The sequence below is a fragment of the Haemaphysalis longicornis genome, unplaced genomic scaffold, assembly GCF_048455015.1.
Source record: "Haemaphysalis longicornis isolate Haplotype H1 unplaced genomic scaffold, Haemaphysalis longicornis Haplotype H1 scaffold_2, whole genome shotgun sequence".
NCBI lineage: Eukaryota > Metazoa > Arthropoda > Arachnida > Ixodida > Ixodidae > Haemaphysalis > Haemaphysalis longicornis.
In genome coordinates, this window is record NW_027526295.1 from 65,410,221 (window position 1) to 65,433,922 (window position 23,702).

The 23,702-nt window shown below is 45.8% G+C and overlaps 2 protein-coding genes and 1 long non-coding RNA gene across 3 annotated transcripts in view; 1 reads left to right on the forward strand and 2 right to left on the reverse strand.

Moving 5' to 3' along the window:
* LOC144168946 (uncharacterized) overlaps positions 1 to 23,702 on the forward strand; it is an 81,874-nt gene continuing 58,172 nt past the window's right edge. Inside the window, exon 1 of the mRNA XM_077697943.1 lies at positions 1 to 95. Coding sequence (XP_077554069.1) covers positions 93 to 95 — 3 coding nt within the window. The 5' untranslated portion in view covers positions 1 to 92. The remainder of the gene's footprint in view (positions 96 to 23,702) is intronic.
* LOC144167153 (uncharacterized) lies at positions 4,421 to 7,789 on the reverse strand. Its single transcript, XR_013321864.1, has 2 exons — positions 7,693 to 7,789; positions 4,421 to 4,570 (listed from the first exon to the last, which is right to left on the reverse strand). It is a non-coding gene; the product is annotated as an uncharacterized LOC144167153 (long non-coding RNA).
* Positions 15,080 to 23,553, reverse strand: LOC144168941 (uncharacterized). The gene is made up of 3 exons (XM_077697939.1): positions 23,367 to 23,553; positions 20,298 to 20,453; positions 15,080 to 18,092 (listed from the first exon to the last, which is right to left on the reverse strand). The coding sequence occupies exons 2-3, from the start codon at positions 20,442 to 20,444 to the stop codon at positions 17,880 to 17,882; spliced, it is 360 nt and encodes a 119-aa protein (XP_077554065.1). The 5' UTR covers positions 20,445 to 20,453; positions 23,367 to 23,553; the 3' UTR covers positions 15,080 to 17,879.

The following is a 23,702-nucleotide window of genomic DNA, read 5'->3' on the forward strand; positions in this document are numbered from 1 at the left end:
GTCTTTCCCGGCATGGCGGCTTCTTGTCGCGTATGTGCGGTCGTCGTTTTTCAGCAGCGGCGGGTTAACCAACAGATCGCCAGCGATGCGACATGGTGAGTGTGGTGAGTACATACGACCAGTTTGTTACGATTCAATGCTTTTAATACCTCTACGCTTCCTTCTTTGCTGTCCCGCCCCGAGACTGTTGTCGCGAGGTTTCACACTCGATCCGCGAGGACAAATTAAACGGACGAACATTGTAAATTTACCGCAGCATCTAGTGACTGTTAGAATCCGTTGACATTAGCTGTTAATAGTGCCAGTCTTTGGTGTTTCGCGGACAAGCTGGTTGCCCAACCTGAATGCAAACGAATGAAAACGCAGCACACATTAGGTAGGGAGGGAGCCAGCGACGCGGATGCGACAACTGGCTGCCTTGGCATTTAATTACAGCAAAATGTTTGCACCAAGAAAATTGATGAGCTATAGCGATCGCCATTCATCACGTTAAAACCACATTCTCGCAATCTGTGTTCCTTAACTTAAAGGTACAAACGTTGCTTTGTATATTGTTCGCGACCCTGTTTCGTCTCACTTTCTCTCGCAGCTTTTTTCAGTCTCTCGCAGGGCATATTGTCGCGGCATTAGTTTAGTATGCACTCGTACGGCTAAAGTCAAGCCTAGGGATTGTCACGCGATGAAAGACTTCGCAACCCCTTTGGCTCTTACTCGGAAATAATGTTGGGGCGTTGCTATACCCAGCACACAACAAAACAGTACAGTGCATGTGCCACACACTTGTCTGTAACAGCGAGCCTCTGAAAACGGCGGAAACAATCTTTTACAAAAACTGTGAGGCCAAGATTTAAGAACGCCATGCCATAGTAGTTTTCTTTATATTCTTTTCGGGCGAGGAAGGATGAGGGTAGAAGTACGACAGTTGTGTTATAGATAAGTGTGTTGCTCTCTGTACATACTATATCACCGGTGGTTAAGGAGCTAGGGATAAAGGAGTGACAAAGAGGGAAAGGAAAAGTGTTCAAGTTGGCTATCATTTTTGACAAGTGACTTTAAGGTACCCTCAACATTTTTGAAAGTACGAGGGCAGTCTCACCAAAACTGATTTAATGTGACGGGTTGGCCTAGTTGATATTCCATTGCTCGAACAGTGGAGGGCAATAAAATGGACAGGGGCTATGAAAGGACAACACAAGTGCGCTACTACAACTGCAGTTTATTATACAGACACTCTTTTTAAAAACAAGCTAAGGACAAATAAAACTGTGCAGAAAGAAAAAGAACAAATAAAGGGGTAATCACGTGTGATTAATTCTGCACGCTCAGACACCCGTCAACCCATGCGCCATCTACAAAATTGAATTTCAATTCAATTTCTCTGCCTGATGGTGCAAGTGATACACACCGATACACCTGTCTTATGCAGTCTTGAGTATTTGCTGCTTCTACTTTTTATTTTTTAATTGTTGAAGTTTGCTAATCGGCATAAAAACTACCTCCCTACTGTGCCGATTGCTCGATCGACTGCAGCGGGTGGAGCTGAGATTGGGTAAACCATTCAGGCATCATGGGACCCACTGCAGTGGCTATGGTGTTGTGCTGCTGAGCCCAAGGACGCGAGTTCGATTCCCGGCCATGGCGGCTGCATTTCGGATGGAGGCGGAAAGCAAAAACGCCCGTACGGACGAGATTCGGTGCACGCTAAAGATCCCCAGGTGGTCAAAATTAATCCCGAGCCCTCCACTACAGTGTGCCTTTAGCGAAGGTGTAGCTTTGGCACAAACCCCACAATTATTCAAGCATTGTACCAGGTGAAGAAAAAATAACGTAAAAAGGTAAATAAGTTTGCATTGTTTTCCTTTCATGCAAATAAATTAAACGTGCTGCTGGTCATAGCAGAAATTTTAGGGTTCAGTTTTTTAGTATGAAGGCCTCTGGTACTAGTGCTCCCTTTAGTACGTGTGATCAAATGCTGTGTGCTGGCCACCAGACCCACCCGCAGCTTGGAGAACATCTTCTACAGCCTTCTGCTCAGTTATTGTTGGCTTGGCCATTTTTCCGGGTGCAGCATGATTAGGCTTCCGTTTCGTAAAAACAAATCTGAGCTTTTTTTGTTGCTTGGAGTATTCGCCACCGGATGCTGCACCTAAGAGCTGCTTGAGTAGTAGTGCGCGTGTGTGTGTCTGCGAGTGTTGAGTCATGCAAATCAGTTGTAATGTAAACTCAAGGGTAGGCATGCAGGTGAGTGTTATTTGGTGTGTTAAACCCGAAATTAGACTGCTTATCCTTCCGGTTTATCAACCATTCTTTGGTGCTGTCTTCATGTGGCACCCAACTTGTGATTCCCATTATAGCTACTCAGGACTATAGCCAGATTTTTTGGGAAGGAGGTAGTTTTCCCGAAACAACAGTAAGTATTGCTTACATGCTGCCTGGAAACGATTTCGGGAGGGGTTCAAACCCCCAAACTCCCCCTCTGGGTACGGCCCTGTAGCTACTGCATGTAATTCAGAGTTCAGCTGACCATCATCTGAAGTGAAACTTTGCTTCTTTTGCAGCTGACCATGGCCACGGTGACTGCGACACACTGGGCCATCTTTGGATGTGCAGAAAAATGGAGCAATAAATTTGTACGCTTTATTAACAAAATACTTCTGTTGAATGGTTACCTGTGTTACCAGAAAACTTTTCTTTGAGATTTATGGGCCGATCAAAGTTCATCACATTGAGGTAATGGCAGGGCATTATTTTCTAGTACCAGGGTCCTTTCACCTGACTGTGGTTCCCAAGAAAGACACGGGGTCCCTGGAAAACCACACCTTTGCTTGAAGTCCCGTTCCCCCAAGGTCCGATCATCAGCAGGTCACGCTGTGCACACCTAGTCCAGCACTGTTGGCCATGTTCTAATCCAGGCCATGTCATGCCACATCTTCGTCTTCCCCTGGGACATATCCCGTGGGATTGACCACCGCCACCGTTGTCCGGTTACCACAATTTGAAACGACGCGCAAGGAGCAGTATAACGGATGAGCAGTTGTGCACAAGCAAATTACATAGGCAAAGTTACACATGCCGTGATCCACGGCTAGTCATCATTTGTCTGGCTGAAGTGCAGAATAAATGTCTTTCCATTTCTGACCATTTTGGTGTTGCCTTGTCACTTCCTCAGCAAGTGTGACAGGTCATGCGAGGCAACAAAATGAGCCATAATGGAGTAAGGGATACAACAGGAGTTGCAAGTTATTTGTTTTCATAACGCTACTATTAGTAGACTACCTATAACAAAGCTACCTTTCAGTTCTTATGAGGTTTCACTGTAAATGCCACGAAAAAGTAAATCCCTGTTAGTCCATGAAGAAAAAATGAATGTTTGGTTCATTGGAATGACTGCCTCATTAGTATGACACTGGCACGCATTATGGGACGCAGTGCAACTGGCTGAGGCCAGCAAAAGCAAGCGCAAGTTGTTAGGCAGGGCTTATGAGCTTGAAAAACAAGTTTTTTTTTTTTCATTTTATCATAGTAAGAATCGGGAGAACAATGGAACTTGAAAAAATTATGTAAAATAAACAAAAGTACCAGTGTGCACTGTTGTGCTGTGCACACTATGCTTGTTAGAGCTGCTCAGCAGTATGGCGCTTTGGAGTTTTCTCAACACTGGCCGATTGGCGTAAGCGACATTGTCTTGCATGACCCTATTTCTTGAGCATACCCTATATTTCACGAAACGATTACTACATGCTGTAACAAAGACAAGCCAGAAATACAAGCCAGGTGCACATACGCTCAAAAACAAAGTGAGTATGGACAGTGGGCCTGAGTTAAGGTCTGAGTGGTATTCATGCGCCATCTAGAGGACCAGCGGTAAACGAAGAAATGAAATTATAAGGCATTTATTTTGCCACAGGGCATAGATGAGGGAGTAGGAGTTGATGATGACAAAAGTTAATTGAACATGAAAATGTTCACTTCGCAGATGAAGTCCAAGAGAGAATGATGATGAGGCCCATGTATCCATGTAGTGTATGCAGTTGCGTCGCCTACGCGGACGCCTGTGACCGCAAGATGTTGCATCCTTGTCGGATGCAAGGCAAGGTTTCCCCATCTGCTGCAGCCCTAGGTAACGTGCTCAACATTCATTTCAAATGCCTGCCCTGGATACATCATCGCTGACATTTTAGCGAGAGGATTGAAACTTTGGCTTAAATTGTGTAATCTCTTAATGAATAAAGCATTATTCGCTGCTTGGCAAGCAGTAGGGGCTCTATAAGACACCCAATGTTGTGAGTGAAACTGGTATTTTGTCCTAATGGCCCCTTTAACGTGAATAAAAGGTTTGCTCTACAACAGGATTTGTAGCAACTGCGAAACTTAGCAAAGAACTGTAATGTTGTGGCACAGCAGATAAGACGAACCATGGTTGAAGGTTATGAGCGATCTATTTACATCATTTACAAAATGGCCATGAGAGAGTCAGTGCTGGCTTCGCCCCCACGCAGCTTCTCCCTCGTAATTGTCATCAATGGTCAGCCATGGGAATTGTCCACCATGCCCCGTGACAGAATGGCACCTGGAAAAATCAAGGAATGGTCAGGGTTACTCATTAAAGGCCAACGGTACTCACATTTCAGCTCGGCCAGATTTATCAATTTGTAGTAAGTACCACCCAACGCCGCCTGTATAAACATTGCTTGACACGTCGCGTGCTTTTCAATAGGAAGGGTAGGGACGCTTAGTTCAGCCACTCATCCGCTATGTGGTGCGCGCCGGCGGACATTTCTCCTTACGTCGCTGCTCTGGAGTCGCAAACGCTGCACCCACTTTTGACGCATGTCTGTCGGCTTGCCTGTTGGGTTTCAAGAGCCGTTTCGGTCACATCTTAGGCGCGATGGGGTGATAGTTCTGGGGCGCGCTGGGGATCTCGTTCAACATGTTGCTCGCTTTATACTTGCTGCATTTTTCCAAAGATAACTGACGGAGGAGGAACTGAAATATATGTGTAAGAACATATTAATTGTCAGGTAGATAAATAGTGAACAGAAAAACTATATTTTAGGATGGTGCAGCCATTATTTTACTGATGTTTTTTTCTCTCTGGAGGATTTAGGGAGGAAAAAATTGCCTGCACATTTTTCATTCAGGCGCTCGCTTCCACCATTACTTTCGAAAAATATCACGTGCTTGTAAAGTTTAGAAGATTATAGAAAAAAAAGGATAAGCAGCTGAGGGTTCCGCCACGCTGTCCGGACGCCTCTACAGTACAGTCCTCAATTTTAAAAGTGCATACCGATGCGGAGTGCGAACAGTGGGGAGAAAACAAGACCGAAATGCGGAGGGGACAGAGGGGGGTATGCCCCACTCAGAAAATTTCGGGGCCCGCGATTCAAGTAGATAAGAGCGCAAATCTGGCACCAGCCTGCGGCAGCACAAGTGATTTTGCTCCGAGGCAAAGGCGGTTTTATCAGGGACAGACCAAGACAGACAGGCATGGTGAAAAACAAGGCGTAGGAGCGCCACCTGGGGAACCCTAAACAAACTTTAAACTACTTTACATAGTTTCCGAGAAGCGGTGCTGGCGGGCGGACATGAAAGCACCAAGGAAGGCTACGGAGCGGGGAAGGGTAGGAGAGAGCAACAGGAGAGTGGCTGTTTGGCCATTTTTTCGCTCACGTGTTAGGCAGTAATCATACAGACGGCGCTGGTACCACCAAATCAGCTGGGACACTAGTGGTGGCCCCGCGAAACGCTTTGTTAATCAGTCGAAAAGAAAGCTCCGCGTCAGACCACGCTACACCTGCCAGCGCATCACAAACAGCCATGACGCGCCTGTTATAGCCGACGGGGCTTCTTTCTCCAGCCAGCCACGCAACTGGAGAACCAGTCGAGCTCTGCTGTGAACACTTCACCTATTTGCTGCCCCATGCGCACGCAGAACTTGCGCGCTGGACAGCCGCAACATCACTCCAATGGCTGCGCTCTTCTCGATTTTGGTTTCAAAATCGACGATTTTTGCTGACCGCTTGCGGCTTCCACGCACGCATTTCAGCTGTTGTATTTTCATCTCACTTTCTTTTTCAGAAGACCATACAGGAATATCGTTTTCAAGAGGTTGAAATTTTAGTGCAGTTGGCTTTTAAGAAAAAATTATTTTGGTGAGGGTAGTTTGCAAATTTTAACACTGCATAATTAGTGTTTACTCTATTGCTAAGTTCCAAGCACATTTGCAGCATTGTTGAAAACATTTATTAAAATAAGGGGAAGGGGAAACAGAAAAAGAAGCAGTGGGTGGTTATTCCAGTCCCATAGGTGGTAGGCTGCGTGCATTCACAGCTGTACTGCCCTGGGAGATCATCAACTCACTGTCTGAGCAAGTTGCTGTGCAGCAAGCCCTTCCACTGCTTTGAGGAGGGGGAGAGAGGGAGTTTGTGGGAGAGCCATGCCAGGAGGGGTGTAGTGTGAGGGGGTATTGAGGTAGTAACAGCAATTGTTGTGTTAGATGAAATCCTGTGAAGTTTGCGCAAAGGTGGTGATAGTGAGCGTGGGTTTAACGATCGTTTTAGATGCACCCATCTGCCATGGAAAAAGAGTGGGGGGTGGGGGGGAGAGAGGTGGGAGGCCCGGCAGAGGTAAACATTCTTAGCTTTGAGAAAAGGTACAGGATGGGACAGTCTTGATTGTAGGGTTTAACGCGCCGACGCAACGCAGGCGATGAGGCGCGCCGTAGTGGAGGGCTCCGGATTAATTTTGACCACCTGGGGATCTTTAACGTGCGCCGAAATCTCGTACACACGGGCGTTTTTGCTTTTCGCCTCCATCAGAAAAGCGGCCACCGCGGCCGGGAATCGAACCCGCGACCTCGTGCTCAGCAGCGCAACGCCTTAGCCACTGAGCCACCGCGGCGGGTAATGGGACAGTCTTGGAGCAGGGTGTAAATGCCTTGAGCGCAAGGTCACAGGTAGTAGCATGTGCCACATTATTCCAATGAAGAGATGCATGGGCAGGGACAATGACAGTCTAGGGCCACTGAAAGGAAATGGTCGCTGTGAAAGTCCCAAGGAAAAGCACCCGCATGCTGCCTGCAAGTTTGTGAGTACGCTAATACAGGAGGAAGAGCCAATGCAATGGCTGCTGCTTCGGCTGGGTTTCGAAGATGGTGAGGAATCGAGGAATAGGAAGAGTTACACCACTGGCATGGATGGCTTTTCCACATTACACCAGAGCTGTGCAGAACAGCCCTGAATATGTGGGTAAGTTTCAAAAAAAAAAAAAAAGCAGTAATTGTGAATTGTTTTTTTGATCACGCACGCCAGGCACAGAAGTGCCGTCTTTCTTCCGTTACCCCTCCTGGCTACCTGGCTCTGGCTCCCCCGATGCCTCGCTCTGCGGAAGTATTCGTCAACAAAGCTAGGGCCAACGCAGCACTCACCCCACATCACTAGAAAATTGATTTACCCAACGGGATCTCCACCTGTCCCCATTGCCGGATGACCGTATTCGCCACCCTTGACCAACACCACAACGAATGTGATGCATTGTGCGGAAGAAGCAGAACATGGAATATTATTGGGGCTCTTCGATTGAGTGTGAAACCTCGCGACAACAGTCTCGGGGCGGGACAGCAAAGAAGGAAGCGTAGAGGTATTAAAAGCATTGAATCGTAACAAACTGGTCGTATGTATTCACCACACTCACCATGTCGCATCGCTGGCGATCCGTTGGTTAACCGGCCGCTGCTGAAAAACGACGACCGCACCTACACCACGCTACAACACAGCCGCCATCACGCCGATTCGAGAGACAAAAAAAAAGATAAAGAAAAAAAAAGTACGCTTGAGGGCGCAGAGATCACGACCGAGCAGTGGTCTGGTAGCGAGAGTAGACTACGTTGTTTTTATTGTGTTTTATTGTGGAATGTCGCAGCGGCGAAGCTCTCGTAATTACGCGAACTTTTCTTGCGATGTGATTGGACGATAGCCATGCTTTTCACCTTCATGCTTACGCATTTGCCTTTGTGTTGATTTAATTTTTCTGTAGGGGAGACGCTGAAACTATAAAAAAAAACTATTTACAACAAGCATGTGTGTCTGAATGGAATTCTCGTGTGCTTTTTAAGGGGTATGGGGGGAGGGATGAAGGGGGGGGGGGGGGGGTCTTTTTGTATAATGGACTGTATATATATATATATATATAGGCAGCGTCTGGAACCCCGCGCGGGGCACGAGATTTAGCCCCCTCGCAGCGGCTCCTGCCCCGCGTGACGTCATAAATACGTCATAGTGACGTCATATAGCTGCCGCTGCTGGCGGTATGGCGTATCCGAAAGTGCCGAAAGCCCTGAATGCCTGAATTTCTTGGGTCGACAACGTAGATGAAGCAGAGTTGATAGAGTTAGAAGCACTATCAGAATGTGCGAGAACGTTGCCGTATGCGGGGACCAAGCCAGCCTTTGCCGATGGTACCTGCCTCTATGCCGATGGTACCTGCGTTAGATCTACGACATCGCGCAGCCGAGTGGCCCCGTTTGAACAACCCACATAAGAAGACACCGTCCAAACGTGATTATGTGAGCCTGCTGCGGCATGTCCGCGCGGCGGCATCTGCTATCAACAGTTTGCACCACGGCAAGTTCAGAATGCTTAAATGGGTGGCCTGAAATCGCGGTGTTTTCAAAATGACAGCAGCGCGGAACAGTGCTCAGGACGTAGGCTAGACGCGGCCACTGATATTTTACTGGTCGCATGTGCGCATTACAAGTGCAAACCACGGATAGCTAGAAAAGGTAATCATTGGTGTTCCCACACATGTACCGCGTACAACCCAGCACAGTAGTTTCCCCTTTAAGGAGATTAGCAAAAAAGACCCGATTTTCGAGTGGATTGAATTGTGGCTTAAAATTGTTTACCCGAAATACGTTTTGTGCGCGGAAAAGTCTGGTGATCATGAGCTTCTTGCATCATAAATGCATGGTATTCAGCGCTTGAAAAGATTTTTCAGAAGAAATTATTGTAGCTGTAGTGGTGAGCCATTTCACTACAGTAAAATGTGGCAGAAATACATCTGCGATACAAAGGATGTGAAAGAGTGAGAACATTGGCAGTCTCGTATCCCGTGGCCCAGATTGTGGCTGGGTAGTTTCCATCATGCATTCAGCTCCTCACATTGGCACACACATGATGCTATGACAAATTAGGAACTGGGTCCTCCAAAAGGTACACTAGCTAGGCGCTTCATGCCATAGCTGCTGCATTGGCATAACCTTCACGTCTGTGTATATGTGGCTATGTTGGCCAGATTTTACTGATTCCCCTCATGCAAAGGGACTTAATTCAGGACACCCAGCCGATAGGGTCAGAGAAGAAGCTGTACAGACGGTAACAGGAAGGGTATAACACTTGGCCGACCGTCATGTCTCCAGCATATGAAAACCCATGGGTTCTACGCGGGCACAATAGTCAACGTCAAAGAGAATCTGAAGATGTGCCTGGGACGTGAAAGCCTCAGCGGGTGGTTTGTGTCCATGGGTATGAGCAGCGAGCACACTGCAAATGTAATTGATAGGCAAAGGTCAAGGCTGCGAGTTTAACCAAAAGAAATGGTGAAAAACATCCCAATTTCAAACTGCATTGATGTAATATGGGCACGAGTGACGTCATATGGACGTGCACTGTAAATGCAGTTATCTGTGTGTTAACTGTACGTTAGCACTCAAGTGATACAATCAAACGGAATGGAGGCCCCACTGAAATTGCCCAGTTATGCTTTTTTTGCGGTGGGTTAGGTTGGTGGCTGTAAATTGCACAAACAAGATTCTGTGATGTCATAGAGAAATAGCTGGAAAGTGTGTATGGAACTTCCACTGCTCTACACATTTTCTGTACTATCTTATTTGTTTGAAGTTTACAATAAAATTGATGTCATTTGTTTTTTGGGCAAAGAAGTCTTTAATGAACGAACCTTGTATTTTTTCTTCGTAGCCTCTGTAACAGCCTGCCTACTGTGCCCCTAAACAGTGGTCGCTAAACAAATGCCCACTTGCCAGCCAGCTTCAGGGGCTTGTAACGATTTACTAGGATTTTTAATGGCCAACATAAATTCCAAGGAATCCACGGTGGTACACTCTTTTTTGACTTGGTCAGTGACTGCCTTACTGTTTCTTCAAACAATGCCTGACCAGACGAACTTTCGTCGAACCCTTGACTACTCCAGGGCAGTGCAAGTCTCAAAAGAAGTTTGACAGCAGGACTGGACACTTAACACAACCAACAGGCTTCATAGGTGGAAACCAGAAGCCCACCCACACAATGCCATGCAATAAACCCATGCAGTGAGTCTCTTGATTTTTATGCGAGGCATTCAATGAGTGGGTTGACTAGTGAGGTTAGCAGGCCAGTTTGGGCACAAAATACTCACTTTTGTGATTTCAGACAGCTCTCAAAGGCCTATCTAGATGTCTTTGTTTTTTTTCGCAAAAAAAAAAGTGCAAGCTCACAGTTGGGGATCTTGAAAACATTGTTTAGCCTCTCCAGCAATTGTGCGAGCCTGAGGTAATCCTGCCTATAGGTGATGCTCATGTTTGCTAGCTCCCACAGCAAGCAAATGAATGCAGTGACTGAAAAAGATGGTGGCCAAAGGGAGAAAAGGTGGTGGTTCCTGAACAAACAGCCCTTGATCATCAAAACAGCAGAAAAGACCGCTGATGACTCTGAGTCCTCGGCTGGGGTGTCAAAATACCTTCTGGCCTACGTGTACAGTGCATTCACAAACTTTTCTTTAAAAATCTTGCGATTACACACACTCCCTCCATGGAAGGGGTTTGTTTCCGGCAAGGTGGTTGAGTTGAAATTTGTGATTAGTAACAACATCAACTCGCCATTCGTCCCTTTCATTTAGCATGCTTCCGAGCTTCACTTCAAAAACCATACTTTTTCTAATTTACGTATAAATGGATTGATTATGGAATATTCTCTTATTTACCTCTGCTCAAATAAAACTGTGTTATACCTTAAACGCTGCTGTGTCCATGCAGGCGTAACATTCTTCAATGGTGTTGTGTGGGGTACATTAAGCTCAATACTAATTAACTTAAAACCAGGGCAAGTGAAGTTTCCCCTATTGTTTCAGGGTATCCAAACTATTTATAAATTTTTGTAAGCATTCTAACTGTCTACCAATATTTTGGGGGTAACTCAACTCAGCTCACCCTTTTTTCCCATGTCTTTATTATTGTTGTGCTCTAGAAACACATTCCCACCTGGAACATGCCTGCTGAATTTAGGGCCCAAACCATTATTTTGCTATTTCACACGATTGCAGCTGTATGAAACATTGCTTCTGTTTAGTTTTAGCCTATGATTTCCAACAGGTCACTTAACTACTGTCAAAACCATATTACAACATTAATTGCTATTTATAACAAACAGTATTCTAAGATTTTACATAAAACATTTGGTTGTTACCTCACTTGACGTTTTTGTTACACAGCCAGCCTGGTTCATATTTATCTAGGTGTGAAGGACATGTACACAACAAATGCCTTACTGCAATACATTTACATGCCCGTCTTACAGCAAATCAGCAGTGACAGAAGCCACACGTTTTGGCTTTCCAGCAGAGCTTTGGTGTCAACAAAAAAGGAATCTTTCTTGGCTTCTCTGCGGAGCTTTGCACTCAAGCAAAAAGATCACTTGGTTGTTTGGCTTTCCTGCAGGACTGCAGTGTAGTGCTAGAAGGCGTCACTTGCTTATTTGGCATTTTTTCTGTGTATTGTGCCAAGAAACCCTTGCGTTTTGTTTGGAAAAGGAACTTCACACCACAGACTGTGCAGAGAAAGTAGAGCTACTCACTGACTTTTTTCACAGCCAGGGAATTTTGATAGAATCACTTGTCATTGACAAACACCATGTTTGCTTTCTGTCTGAAGGTGTGAATCTGGGCGAGTTGGTTTATATTTTGGGGGAAAAATACAGCGACAATAACAGTACTGAAGTACAAGGAAAGGTGCTGTGATGAACAGTGTCCATGTGTTCGCAGCTTTTTTGTCCAGTTCCTTTCCTGTGTTTTTTCATGAAGACTTGCTACAGTGCCTGATCAAGCCTATTTTTGTCTAACAAAAATGTCAACAGCGAAGCACTTATCAATGCTCACATGCTGCCCATTGACACCAAAGCAGAAGTACGTTCACTGGAGTCATTTTATTGTTGAAGCCTTCCAGGATACATACAGCTTTCAGCTGTACTGCAATATTCACAAACACCAATAAAGACATTCACGTCCACATAGGTGTCCTCGGCTCCAGTTCCTGCACAAGGTATTAAGTACTCACGGGAGAGGATAATGTCAAGCTGTACAAGAACCATTCCCTCGTAGATGTGCTCCATAACCTGTTTTTTAGGCTTGTTAGCTTAAAAAATAGTTTCAGTGCCCTGTTTTTCTTCAAGCTAATTACCACCACCAGAGAATGTGCTTTCTAGCAGTTGGGCTCTGCTGGGTATGCATCGTTGCAAACAAAATATGGGACGCTGCATTATGGCCCTTACGACTAAGTATAGTCACTTAAGCAATTAGCCGAAACAGTTTTTTACACAGCACAGAGTTAAAAAGCAAAATAACATGAAATATCTCTTTGCAATTAGAAACTTTTACTGTTCACCCCCCTCCCCCAAACACAGAGCAGACAATTACCAGCTGTGAACACAAGTATTAACGTCGAGTTGAATTCCACAGGGTGCTCCGGATGGGTACATTGATGTCACAGTCAATCAGAATTCGTGAATCCTCCGTAAGCCTGCGAGAGAAGCTCTCACCATTACTGGCCATCCAACTGAGTGGGCATGAAAGTATTGTTGTTGGTTATGTTGACTTCCAAGCCAAACACGAGTAAACAAAAAACTAGCGTACCAAAATACATAAACAGAACAGATGCAGGATGAAGTTTTGTTGACTAACCGGGTTGAAGAAGGTAGAAGGCAGTGGGGCAAAGGTTAGGGAACTAAAATCCATGCGGTAATTGTGAAGGAAGTTATGAGACGCTGCCAGACGATCAGCTGGTGAGGAGGGAGGGCTATCCTATCTATCCCTTGCTACCTCTTTACTATAATTGAGCAGATAGCAACCTTTCATTAAACTTGCTAGCTGGCAGTTCCACATACCCTATGTAGAAAATTTTAAGGTAGACATAACGTTGCTTCCTGTGCATTCAATAATGGCTGCCTACAGATTGCTTAGAATTCGCAGCTCATTTGAAGTCTTGCATATCATGAAAGCACAATAGTATTATTCGAAGCAACAAATTCGAAAAACATAGATGAACAACAAGAGCCACTTGTTTACCTTGAGCACACCAAACTTGAAAGCACTATTTAACACAAGTGTCAAGCTTGGCACAAACGGCGATCTTATCGGCTTGACTTCTCCCGAACTTGCACATTTGGAGCTTGAGCCTCCTTGCACAGGAAGCCAGCCAGTGAGCGGCTGGTTTCAGCGATAGCTAAGTACCTATGTTGCCCATGGACGGGCGGCTGCTGGGCTCTCCCATTCACCAGGCCACCCACTAAAGTGGAGCTGCGCTCCCTGCATGCAGCGTGCACGGATCGTTTCGCGGGGTAGTAACGTTTCTTGCAGTGCCCCGCGAGAAAAATTGCAGAACAGGCTACATGCGAGGACGGATTGCGTTCGACGATGCCCTGCGCTACCTGACGATACTTGATTCGTGCACACTGACGCCGCTGACACTGCGTCGCTCGCGTTATCACGTCATCAAAGTCAGCTACCTCGTTAGCCACGGCGCAAAGCGCTGGAAAACTGATCCGCACGTAATACGTTTCACGCCAGAATCAAAATACAAGGCTCGGAATGCAAGTAGCGATCGGAACAAGTAGACAACGAATGCAGGAGCATAAAGCCGATGGCACGCGAACTGCAAGACAATATGAAGCTAGCAACATATTTAACAGCAACAAAAGGAGCACGGAAAAAAGCGGGGCGAAGCAGCTTGCCAAAATAGGATGCGTTAGGCTTACCAAGACTAGCAGCAGCAAGTTCACGAGAAATACTCAATAAATAACTGCAAACAATCCTCCCAACAAGAAAAAAGCGCCGCGAGGCAGCCGCTGTGCTAGGCGATAAGGATGTAACGTTGCGCAGGCTTGCGGTTGGAGCCAAGGCCGGAATCCCGCATGGCGCACACACACGACGTTCCTTCAAATGTGCAAAAAAAAAAAAAAAAGGTGACGCCACAGGAAGTCACGTGACTAGTTTAGTTTGACGTCACTTCTGCGGGGCAGGAGCCACCGCGAGGGGGCTAGATCTCGTACCCCGCGCGGGGCACGAGACTTACCCATATATATATATACCTGGCAAGGTAATTTTTAATGCAAAAGCATTAAATGGCCCATTGAGTAAAAAGGCGTGCATCTGTGGCAGCAAAGTGGCTCTCACACGTTCCGTTGGCTGCGACATGGGCAACTACCCACAGAGGTGCATTAGCCAACACTTAAATTTCCCGCCATATTCCTGACATTAGCCCAAAGTTGTGCTTTGAGGTCTGACGTGAACAGGTACCAGCAGATTAACGTTCCTTGTCAAGTAGGTAGGCTCCACACTAGGGCTACCTATATGTTAAGCCCAACAAGAGCCACAGCACATGTTGTTTAATGCTGTACCCTAGATTTTATATTTGGTGTGTCCTTAAACTAGCACGTGACCATGCAGCACTTCGCCCATATACTTGCCGAATTCCATTGACCGTGGGTATGCGTGTGGTGTGAATCCCCCAGCGACACAGCAAAAATCTTCCCATGAAATCAAAACTTTGACGGAGACACCCGTCTGGTTTGGAATTTTCATTGAATAATTAACAGACACCAATCAAGACAGAGAGAACAAAAATTTTTTCAGCCCCCCAAACCGTAGCCTTGTTCACGCGCATGTGGCTTCCTTTTGGGTCGCCAAAACGTCATATCATATTCTTCCTCGTGTTTGGCATCTATACATCAACCCTGAAAAATCCAAAACAGACATTGACAGCTTCCTGCAAAGGCGATATATGCATGGTCGAGACAGAGAGAGATCACACCAGTGGTTATCGTCAGCACCTTTATTGTTGATGTAGCGAAGCACAACAGGCAAGACTTGCCTCGGACAACTCTGGGCTCGCACGCTACGACTCCAATCACCTAACCACACTGTGCAGACAGACCATGTCTGGATTTGGTCTTGACAACAAAGCACTGCATATGTCCCTGAGCGGGTGCAGTGGCTTCGCAACAGCCTTGCTGGACACCCACTTTCGCAGGGTTGGAATGGCGCACCAACCTTTTTTTCCCCCTCTCCTTTCTAGTTGCAAGGGGATTCTCTGCTCACAGGCCTCGGCTGAACTCATGCCGGTATAAGCCGTTGGAACCTAGCCAACAACAAAAACAAAATCCACAGGTGCTTCTTTCAACCCAACCACAGTTTTCACTGTCGCCAGCCGTGCTACTACCACCTGTGCAATGTCGAAAATTTGGTGTTCGCATAAAGTCAAGTCCTTAAACCTTGCACGACCACAGAACTTAGTCGGATTACCCGGAAGAGCGACCCAAGGTATGGTAGGAAAACAAACCAGTTCAAACCCTTTTCATTCCAGGAAATAGTCAGTCTTGCTTTCAGAGCGTGGAGCACTTAGCATGCTGTGAACATCACTTCATCGTCGAACTCGCGAGAAGAGAGGAAAGACGATTACTGCCAGTTACAAAAGCATACCTACCAGGTTTGCCGGGATGGCATTAGGGAGATCTTACCGGGGGAGGGGGAAGGCAAGGGGGGGGTAGTAGCAACAACAGAATGGGTAACTTTCCGCACATTTTTTTTATTTACTTACAAGATAACAGGAAATGAACTGTTTCTTTGCCCAAACTATCAACGAGCTACACCACTTAAATGTTTCCCGTTGCTAACGCCGCCCTTTTCAGAAAGTCCTGCAAATAGTACCGCAAGCGCAATACAAAACAGCAGGAACTGAACTGTTTTGTTGTTTCGTCTAAACTAACAACAAGCTACACCACTGGACACTTGCTAAATCTTCAGAACGGCTGTGCTCGTGCGTAAATGAAAGCAGCGGCGGCGCTGCGTTTCTAGAAAACTAACAATGGGACGAACAGGTTCACCGTCTGCGCATGGCCGACTACGCTTTTTAAGCACTTCACTGATAACGATGCCGACTGGTGTCGGGTTCAGGTATACCTCCGGCGCATTGTGGCCATACTGGGAAAAGGATTAAGCCGAAGACGGGTGCGTTTTCGGGAGATTTTTGTTTCGGTCGTACAATCGTACAAAAACATGAAAAATCGGGAGTCTCGCGGAAAATTCGGGAAACCTGGCAGGTATGCAAAAGCCACCGCACAATTTTAAGCCCTTTCAGCCCAGATTTTTTTTTATTTCAAGCAAAACAGTGCTTCGTGTGTGTTTTCCTTAATTTTAGGGTCCCATAAGCCCACAAACAAAAAATGGAGCTGGAAGTAAAAATATTAACATATTTATTAATGAGGCAATAAATGAGGACATCTGGCAATGAAAAATTTTATGTTGAGCAGAGACATCACTTTTGCACATTTTCCTAAACGTTATGACTATACATGAACCTTCAAACAATGAATTAGCTCCATAATGCATGTATTTATAGATTCTCAAGCTTGGGCATAAAATTGAGACCGCCATTTCTTTCAGCCTCAATGTTGTAATTCCGCCTTCACTGGAGGTTTTTCTTTTTTGTAGCATGCAGCTCCACTAAAATGACACAGTGCTATTTTTCGCAATGGGCATTACTGAGGAACAATTCAAAAAAAAAAAAAAAAAAACTAGCAGTTTTGGTTTTATTTTCTTCGCGCTAGACAAACTTTTATGTGATGGCATCAATTGACACCACCAGGGCCGAAAGGGTTAAAACTGAAATTTTGCAACTGCAGTTTACACAGACCACATGACTTGGGTTATGGGTACAGATGGCTGCAATTCTGTTCCGCACCGAGCGAGGCTGCCTGCACACACTCGCTTGACGGCAGAAAATGTGCTTCAAACACGATCTTCCTCAAAACTACGCAATCCAAAAACCTAGTACATGCTTTATCTAGCAAGGAACACAGGCACACCCCACCTCCAATCGCAAACATGATGGCTTTACGGCACTTCAAGGCAAAGACCAAGAAAGTACTCTGCTGCAAAAGCACGCAACACTCTCACACGTTTCCTCCGCCACGGTTACAACGGTCCCACACCTATCGAAGACCCCCTATCCTACAGCAGTCCTTCAATTTGACTTCACGATAACTTTGGTTCCAAATTACTGTAGTGAAGAGATTGCTCGTAGAAATCATAGCTAAGTCAGTAGCTAAAAAGCATGGGGGAGGGGGACAAGAACAAACTGTCCTCCAGACACGATACGCCTCAGCAGTATTTTCTCTTCTCATGGACAGTGTCAATAAGTTTAAAAGGTAACCCCTGCGCCATGGTGGTTCCCACCTAGTCCATCCCAGTCTTCCAAGAATGAATCATTCTTCAAAAGCAGTCGCAGTACTCCACAGCAAAGCACAGATCAATTTCACTAGTAAAGCTCACAAAGATACGCGTGAACTCTCCCACAGCTGGTAACACATGTGGGCAAGCTCCAAGGGTCGACCATCCTTCAAGCACATTCGCAGCATTCCACAGCAAAGCGTAGAACTCTTGAAACTTAACAGCTTACAAAGACAATCGCAAAACACTGTAACACTCTGACGGCCTCGCAGTGGACAAGACCGTCCACTCAGAGTTTCAAGGTCAGCCTACGAGCTAAAACTGGCTCCACGGCCAATCTGCTTCGCTGACTGACTCCGGCCCAGGTGTGGGTCAATGTGGGGGGCGTCCTACGCGTAGTCCCTGAGGATGCGCCTCTCAACGCTGTAGTCGTATTCCGTCCAGGACAGGTCGCCCATGGCGCGTAGCCTCCGCAGCAGGGCGTCCACCTCCCCACCCACCCCACTGGGCCCCGCCGCCACGTTCAGCTCGAAAGGCACGCCGTCGATGCCGTGCTGCCGGTGGTTGTTCTTGGGCGCAGCCGGCGGCGTCTCGGGCACCACCTGCCAGGCACACAAGACAACTGTGAAGAGGTTTCTCCTCATGGATTCCAAGAACTTAGCACTTTAACGGTTTCTTTTTTATTTGCTAGTCGTTAGCAGTGAGCAGTTAGTGAGCAATCTGATGGAAGCTTGTCTGGCTGGACAAAACAGCGAAGCAAAAAGTAAAACTTCCAAAAAATTTGAACCTTCTAAAAACTCCACAAATATCAAATAAAACTTTGAAAATTCTGAAATAAAAAACAAACAAAACAGGTTTCAGCTTCACTACCGAAGCCTTGTTCAGATTTCTAAGATTCTAAAGTTCAGCTTTTGAAGTTTTAGAAGTTTCACTTGGAATTTTTTGGACGTTTTATTTGGACAGTGTCTGCCGCTTATTAGGGGCGAAGGCCCTAAGAGACAGACACTGTCCAAACAGAACCGCCGTCTCATGTAGTCACAGTAATAAAACACTGGGACAGTCGTTTATGGCTCGCGTAGAACGTAACGGGTACTAAAAAAACACCAGGACACTCATTTACGCCTCGCGCTAAAGAGCTTCGTGCTTCAAAGACACGAGACTTTTTCAGCAAAGCTGTATACCTCTACCCCCCAATGGTTTCATCTCAGTGGGCAAAAACGCCAAGGCATCAAGAATACACTTATACACTGCATGTTTCGCCCCTTCCCAGGTTTCACGTTAGTGGAGATGGCCCGGAAGTTTTTTTTTTTGGCACTTCATGGGAGGTCAAGTGCTTGGACAACAGAAGCTTTATGCGCAAAAATACAGAGCAGCTCTGGAGCAGTTCAGAGCAGTGCACAATGACAAATGAAAGGAAGCATAAATGTGCAGTTAAAAATGGAACTTGGGCCATTTAAAACATCCCTCTTTTCGTCAAATGGCTTTTTTTTTTCCTGCCCGCCCACTACAAACAGGTGAAAAATGGAAGGGGGAAAACGGCACTTTCTGTAAGGCAGTAGTCGCACATTCCATAAATCTTTTTTATTATTTAACCTCTAGGATTGTCTGCTTCACAACACTCGAGAGTTAAATACATTCTCTTAGCGCATTTTTACACATTTTAACATTTTTATACATTTTAATGTTTCTATACTTCAGAGCGGTATGACGTTGTATACAGTCTAGTCCACTCATAACAATATCCAAGTGCCATGGAAATCCCATCGTTATAACCAATAATTGTTATCAGCGTGTTGCGAAATAAAAAGACGGAACAGAGCTCAAAACATTTTATTCGCATGCCAGCAAGGTCGTACTACTACTAATTTGCGGAAAAGAAGCCACAGTCGGTCACCCTTGTTTGCACCGTGTGAAGCTAGCGCAAATCTTTTCCAAGAGCATCTATAGGTGCTTCACCTAGCTGAGGTAAATGTCCTTGGTGGAAACAAAGTCCCCGGGGGACTGTGTCACGCACTGGGCTTCCTACAAAGACTCTACCTGAGTAGGCTGCGCAACCGCGTCATTAGAGTCATCACTGTTGCACTTTTGGTGCACAATGTAGCCGGATTCAATCGTTATATCCAATATCGTGGCACTGGAGCATTGTAATAAGCGGTGCCATAGCTGTTCATCGTTATATCCGATGTATTGTTATAAACGGTATCGTTATAAGTGGGCTCGACTGTATTTGCGAAATGATGTACTGAAACTCCTACGGGTGGGAACTCCGTAACAAATTTGCACAGCTTCATTTAAAATCTGCTTGTATGTCAGATGTGTTGCCATTGTTTTTCCGCACTTTGTCCCTTATCCTGCTAATATACCATGAAATATGTCAGAATCCCGATAATTTATGATAAAAAGAATAAAACACTGATCATGCACTTGCACCAGGCAACGTACCTGGGTCTTTGAGCTCAAATGGTGCAATTTGGATGTAAGTAACTGCTTTGAGCACCATGTGATGCAGCATAACTGCAGCATTTTAGCTCAAAACACCCAGTCACATGCATGCAGGGGTGTGATCAGTCTTGTGTGCTTTTCATCTAAAATGTAATGCAATGCGAGGTCCCAATGTTGTCATCGCTGCGCTATAGAGGGAACCAAAACACCACACAGGCTGGCCCATTAGATGTGAGGGCAGGGCTGTGGAGATACCATATGCAGCAGATATTTACCATAAATGTCTGAAACGTGCTTAGAATTATGTGCCACTAAATGCGCTGAGCGTCATCAGAAATGAAAGATGCTGCAAATGTGGAACTCACCGGCGGCGCGGGATTAGGGACAGGCAACGGTGGGTACAACGTGCCACCGGGGTTCTCGACGACAACGTAGCCGCCTTGCTCACTCTCCCGAAACGCCGATGGCTGCTCTGCGGGTGGACGCCTCCGGCCAAATATCGAGCTGAACATGGTTTCTCACTGTAACAGGCGGGGTAAAAGACAAAATCAGGTTGCACTAGTTGGCTTCGCAAGATTTACTAAAGGCACAAAATATTGTTGTACAGCAGAAAAAAGGCCTAGTATTTATGAGTTATTATGTGCAGAGAGTAATCTATTTACAAATAATTTCCAAGAAAGTTCCAGGGACAGTGAGATCCTTCGGACAGTGCACATGCTAGTGGTATAGTGGTGACCCATAAACAGCCGCATACCCACTCAGGAGGATTGGCCAAGAATTTTTTTTTCATTAAAAAGATTGATTGTAGGGTTTAACGTGCCGACGCAATGCAGGCGATGAGATTCGCCGTAGTGGAGGGCTTCGGATTAATTTTGACCACCTGGGGATCTTTAGCGCACGTGGAAATCTCGTGCCCATGGGTGTTTTTGCTTTTCGCCTCCATCAGAAAAGCGGCCGCCGCAGCCGGGAATCAAACCCACATTCTCGCGGTCAGCAGCACAATGCCTTAGCCACAGATAAGGCGAAACAGTACTGCCGAAGAAAGGATTTAGTAAATGGACTCAAGAGAGAAAGAGAAAAAGGAAAGAGGAACGAGAAAGCAACACAAAAGTCAGCCTGATCGGAATCATCTTAGCATTGCAGACGAGACTGCCAGAGCATCTTCATCTTCTTCAACGGCTGGCTCGGGCTGTACAGTCCAGCACAACCGTGACACACACCCACTTTGCGGGAATTGCACCCTTCGCATAAGGTCCCTCGACACGGAGCATTGGCCCCATTCCTCTGGTAACTGGTGCCCCGTAGCAATGTTTGTTCGTCGTTTTAAAGGAGCCATGAAGAGAAAATACAACTTTGTTTAATTTTAAAGAACTAGAATTCAGTATCTCATTCAGCTCCATTACAGCCACAAAAGATGTTTTTTTAACAAAAAAAATCAAGTATTATTTAAAAACTTTCAAATTTTGTGCCACAGTGACGTGTTATGAGCAAGAATGACGTCATACGGGCCAACAATAAAACATAATTTTCAGTGCGTTAACTGCACGTTAGCATTCGAGTGATGCTGTCAAATGGAACTAGAGGCCCCATTACGGACGTCCAGTCATGTGTCGTCGCGACAGGTCAGTTAGGCGGCCGCCAATCGCACAAAAAAGGTTCCGTGACGTCATAGAAAAGTTGCGGGAAATTGGCTAGGGGGTCGCGACTGCTTCACACGTTTCCTTTAATATCTCCGTTATTTGTTTGAAGATGGCGGTGATGTTGGTATCATTGTTATCGGGACTAAGCAGTCTTTCTAATAAACCCAACTTGTATTTTGTCTTCATGGCTCCTTTAAAGGGGCCATGAAGACACAATACAAGTTTTGTTTGTTAAAAATTCTGCTTGTTCCCAAAACTACGATACCAATATTACTGCAAACTTCAGATAAATTGCCAAGATATAACAACAAACACACGAAACAATGCTGAGGTTCCATCTGCTTTTTGTAGGTTTCTCTGTCATGTCTGAGAATTTTGCTTGTGCCAACCAAAGCCATTGCCAAGAAAACGATTGGACAATTGTACTGCGGCCTCTATTTCTGTTTGATCTGGCTGGCCCGTAGTACGTCCCTCCTGCCCATATTATGTCACTGTAGCGCAAAACGCGAGCTTTTCAGTATTTCCCGTAATTTTTCGGTTAAAAAGCGTCTTTTGCAGTTGGGATTGGGGCTGAGTGACTTATCAAAGGCGTTTAGCATTTGCGGACGAAGGAAGTCTCCCACTGACCTCCAACTGCTCCTGTTCTGCGCCACTTGAGTCCACAGTTTACCCCCGAAGTTCTGTACTTCATCCCTCCATCGTGTTATTGGCCTTCCCCTTCTTCTGGACCAATCTCTTGGTATCCCCTCTCTTACCCTAATTGTCTACCGGTTGTCGATTCGTCCCAATACACGGCCAGCCCAAGTCCATTTCTTTTTCTCTATTTGAACTATGATGTCCTCTACTTTAGCTTGTCCTCTGATCCAGGTAGCTCCTTTCCTGTCCCTGAGTGTTACTCCTGACATTATTCGTTCCATGGCCCGCTCAGCTGACCTCTAAGTTCGCTCTCTAGCTGTTTAGTAAGGCGCGAAGTTTCGGCTCCGTATGTCGTCGCCAGCAGTATGCACTGGTTGTAGCTTTTTTTTCTGAGAGAGATAGAGGTTTGCGTCAGCGCTAACCATATCTGTCCGAGGTAGTTATATTCTTTTAGTTCTTACAGCGTTTCGTTTCCTAAGCTGAAGAGAGCGTTTTTCGCATGATTATTCCTGACTACTTTACATCGTGCTTTGTGATTGTAGTTCCTCAAGCAAATTGTTTAGGTGTTCTGCAGTGTTCTGCAAAAAGGACGTTCCTTTAGACACAGCGATATTACCCCAGTCCGGGTACACCCGACGTATCTAGCCTAAACGTATTTTCGGAACTGTTATCTACCGATACAGCAAATCTTGTTGCACTGACGTGTGTCCGAAGTGTCACAGCGCGTCGATCCAGTCGACCTGAACGAGATCACAGCGACGTTTCCGCTTGATAGCGACGAGATCAGAGCAGAAAGACTGCCTAAAGACTAAATAAAGAGTAGCTTACTCAATAAATTTAAGTATAGTACTGCTCAGCTGCCTACTTGCAACGGCACACGGTGTCATTCGCGAACGATTCTTGCACTCGGCAAAATCTGCGCAAATTCTGCGGAAAAAACAAATTCTGCGGATATGATGGGAGGCCGATGTTTAGTGGCACATACATTGTTGCCGCTGAATCGTTTAACAAGGTACTTGCAAAGCAATACAACGTTCAACACCCTACGAGTAAAGAGTTGCCCTATTTGAATTGTATTCGGCTTATAAATGAAGTCCATTCGCCGAAAACATTAGGCGGCCGTTGGTACCAATTTTGTCTGTACTGCAAGATTCTTACCTCGTACTGCGGAGAGCGGACTTTCGCGCACTTTTACTCCACAAGCGTTCCTAATAGCCACAGAATGGTTGTCACGCGCGGTTACACCACAGAATACACAGCACACAGATACACCGCGATCTCCAACACAAGACAGTCTTCAGTTTCACCAGCTGGGTTGGATGACTCACATGCTAGACGCGGAACGGAAGCACGGAAGCATAAAGTGATGGGAAGTAGCATGGAGGTAGCGCCAGTAGCGCGCTCATGTGACGTATAAAGCAGTTGCGTGGCCTGAAGCTACGTTTTTACAAGCGCCACGATAATACACATAATTTATAATACAAAGTTTCAGCG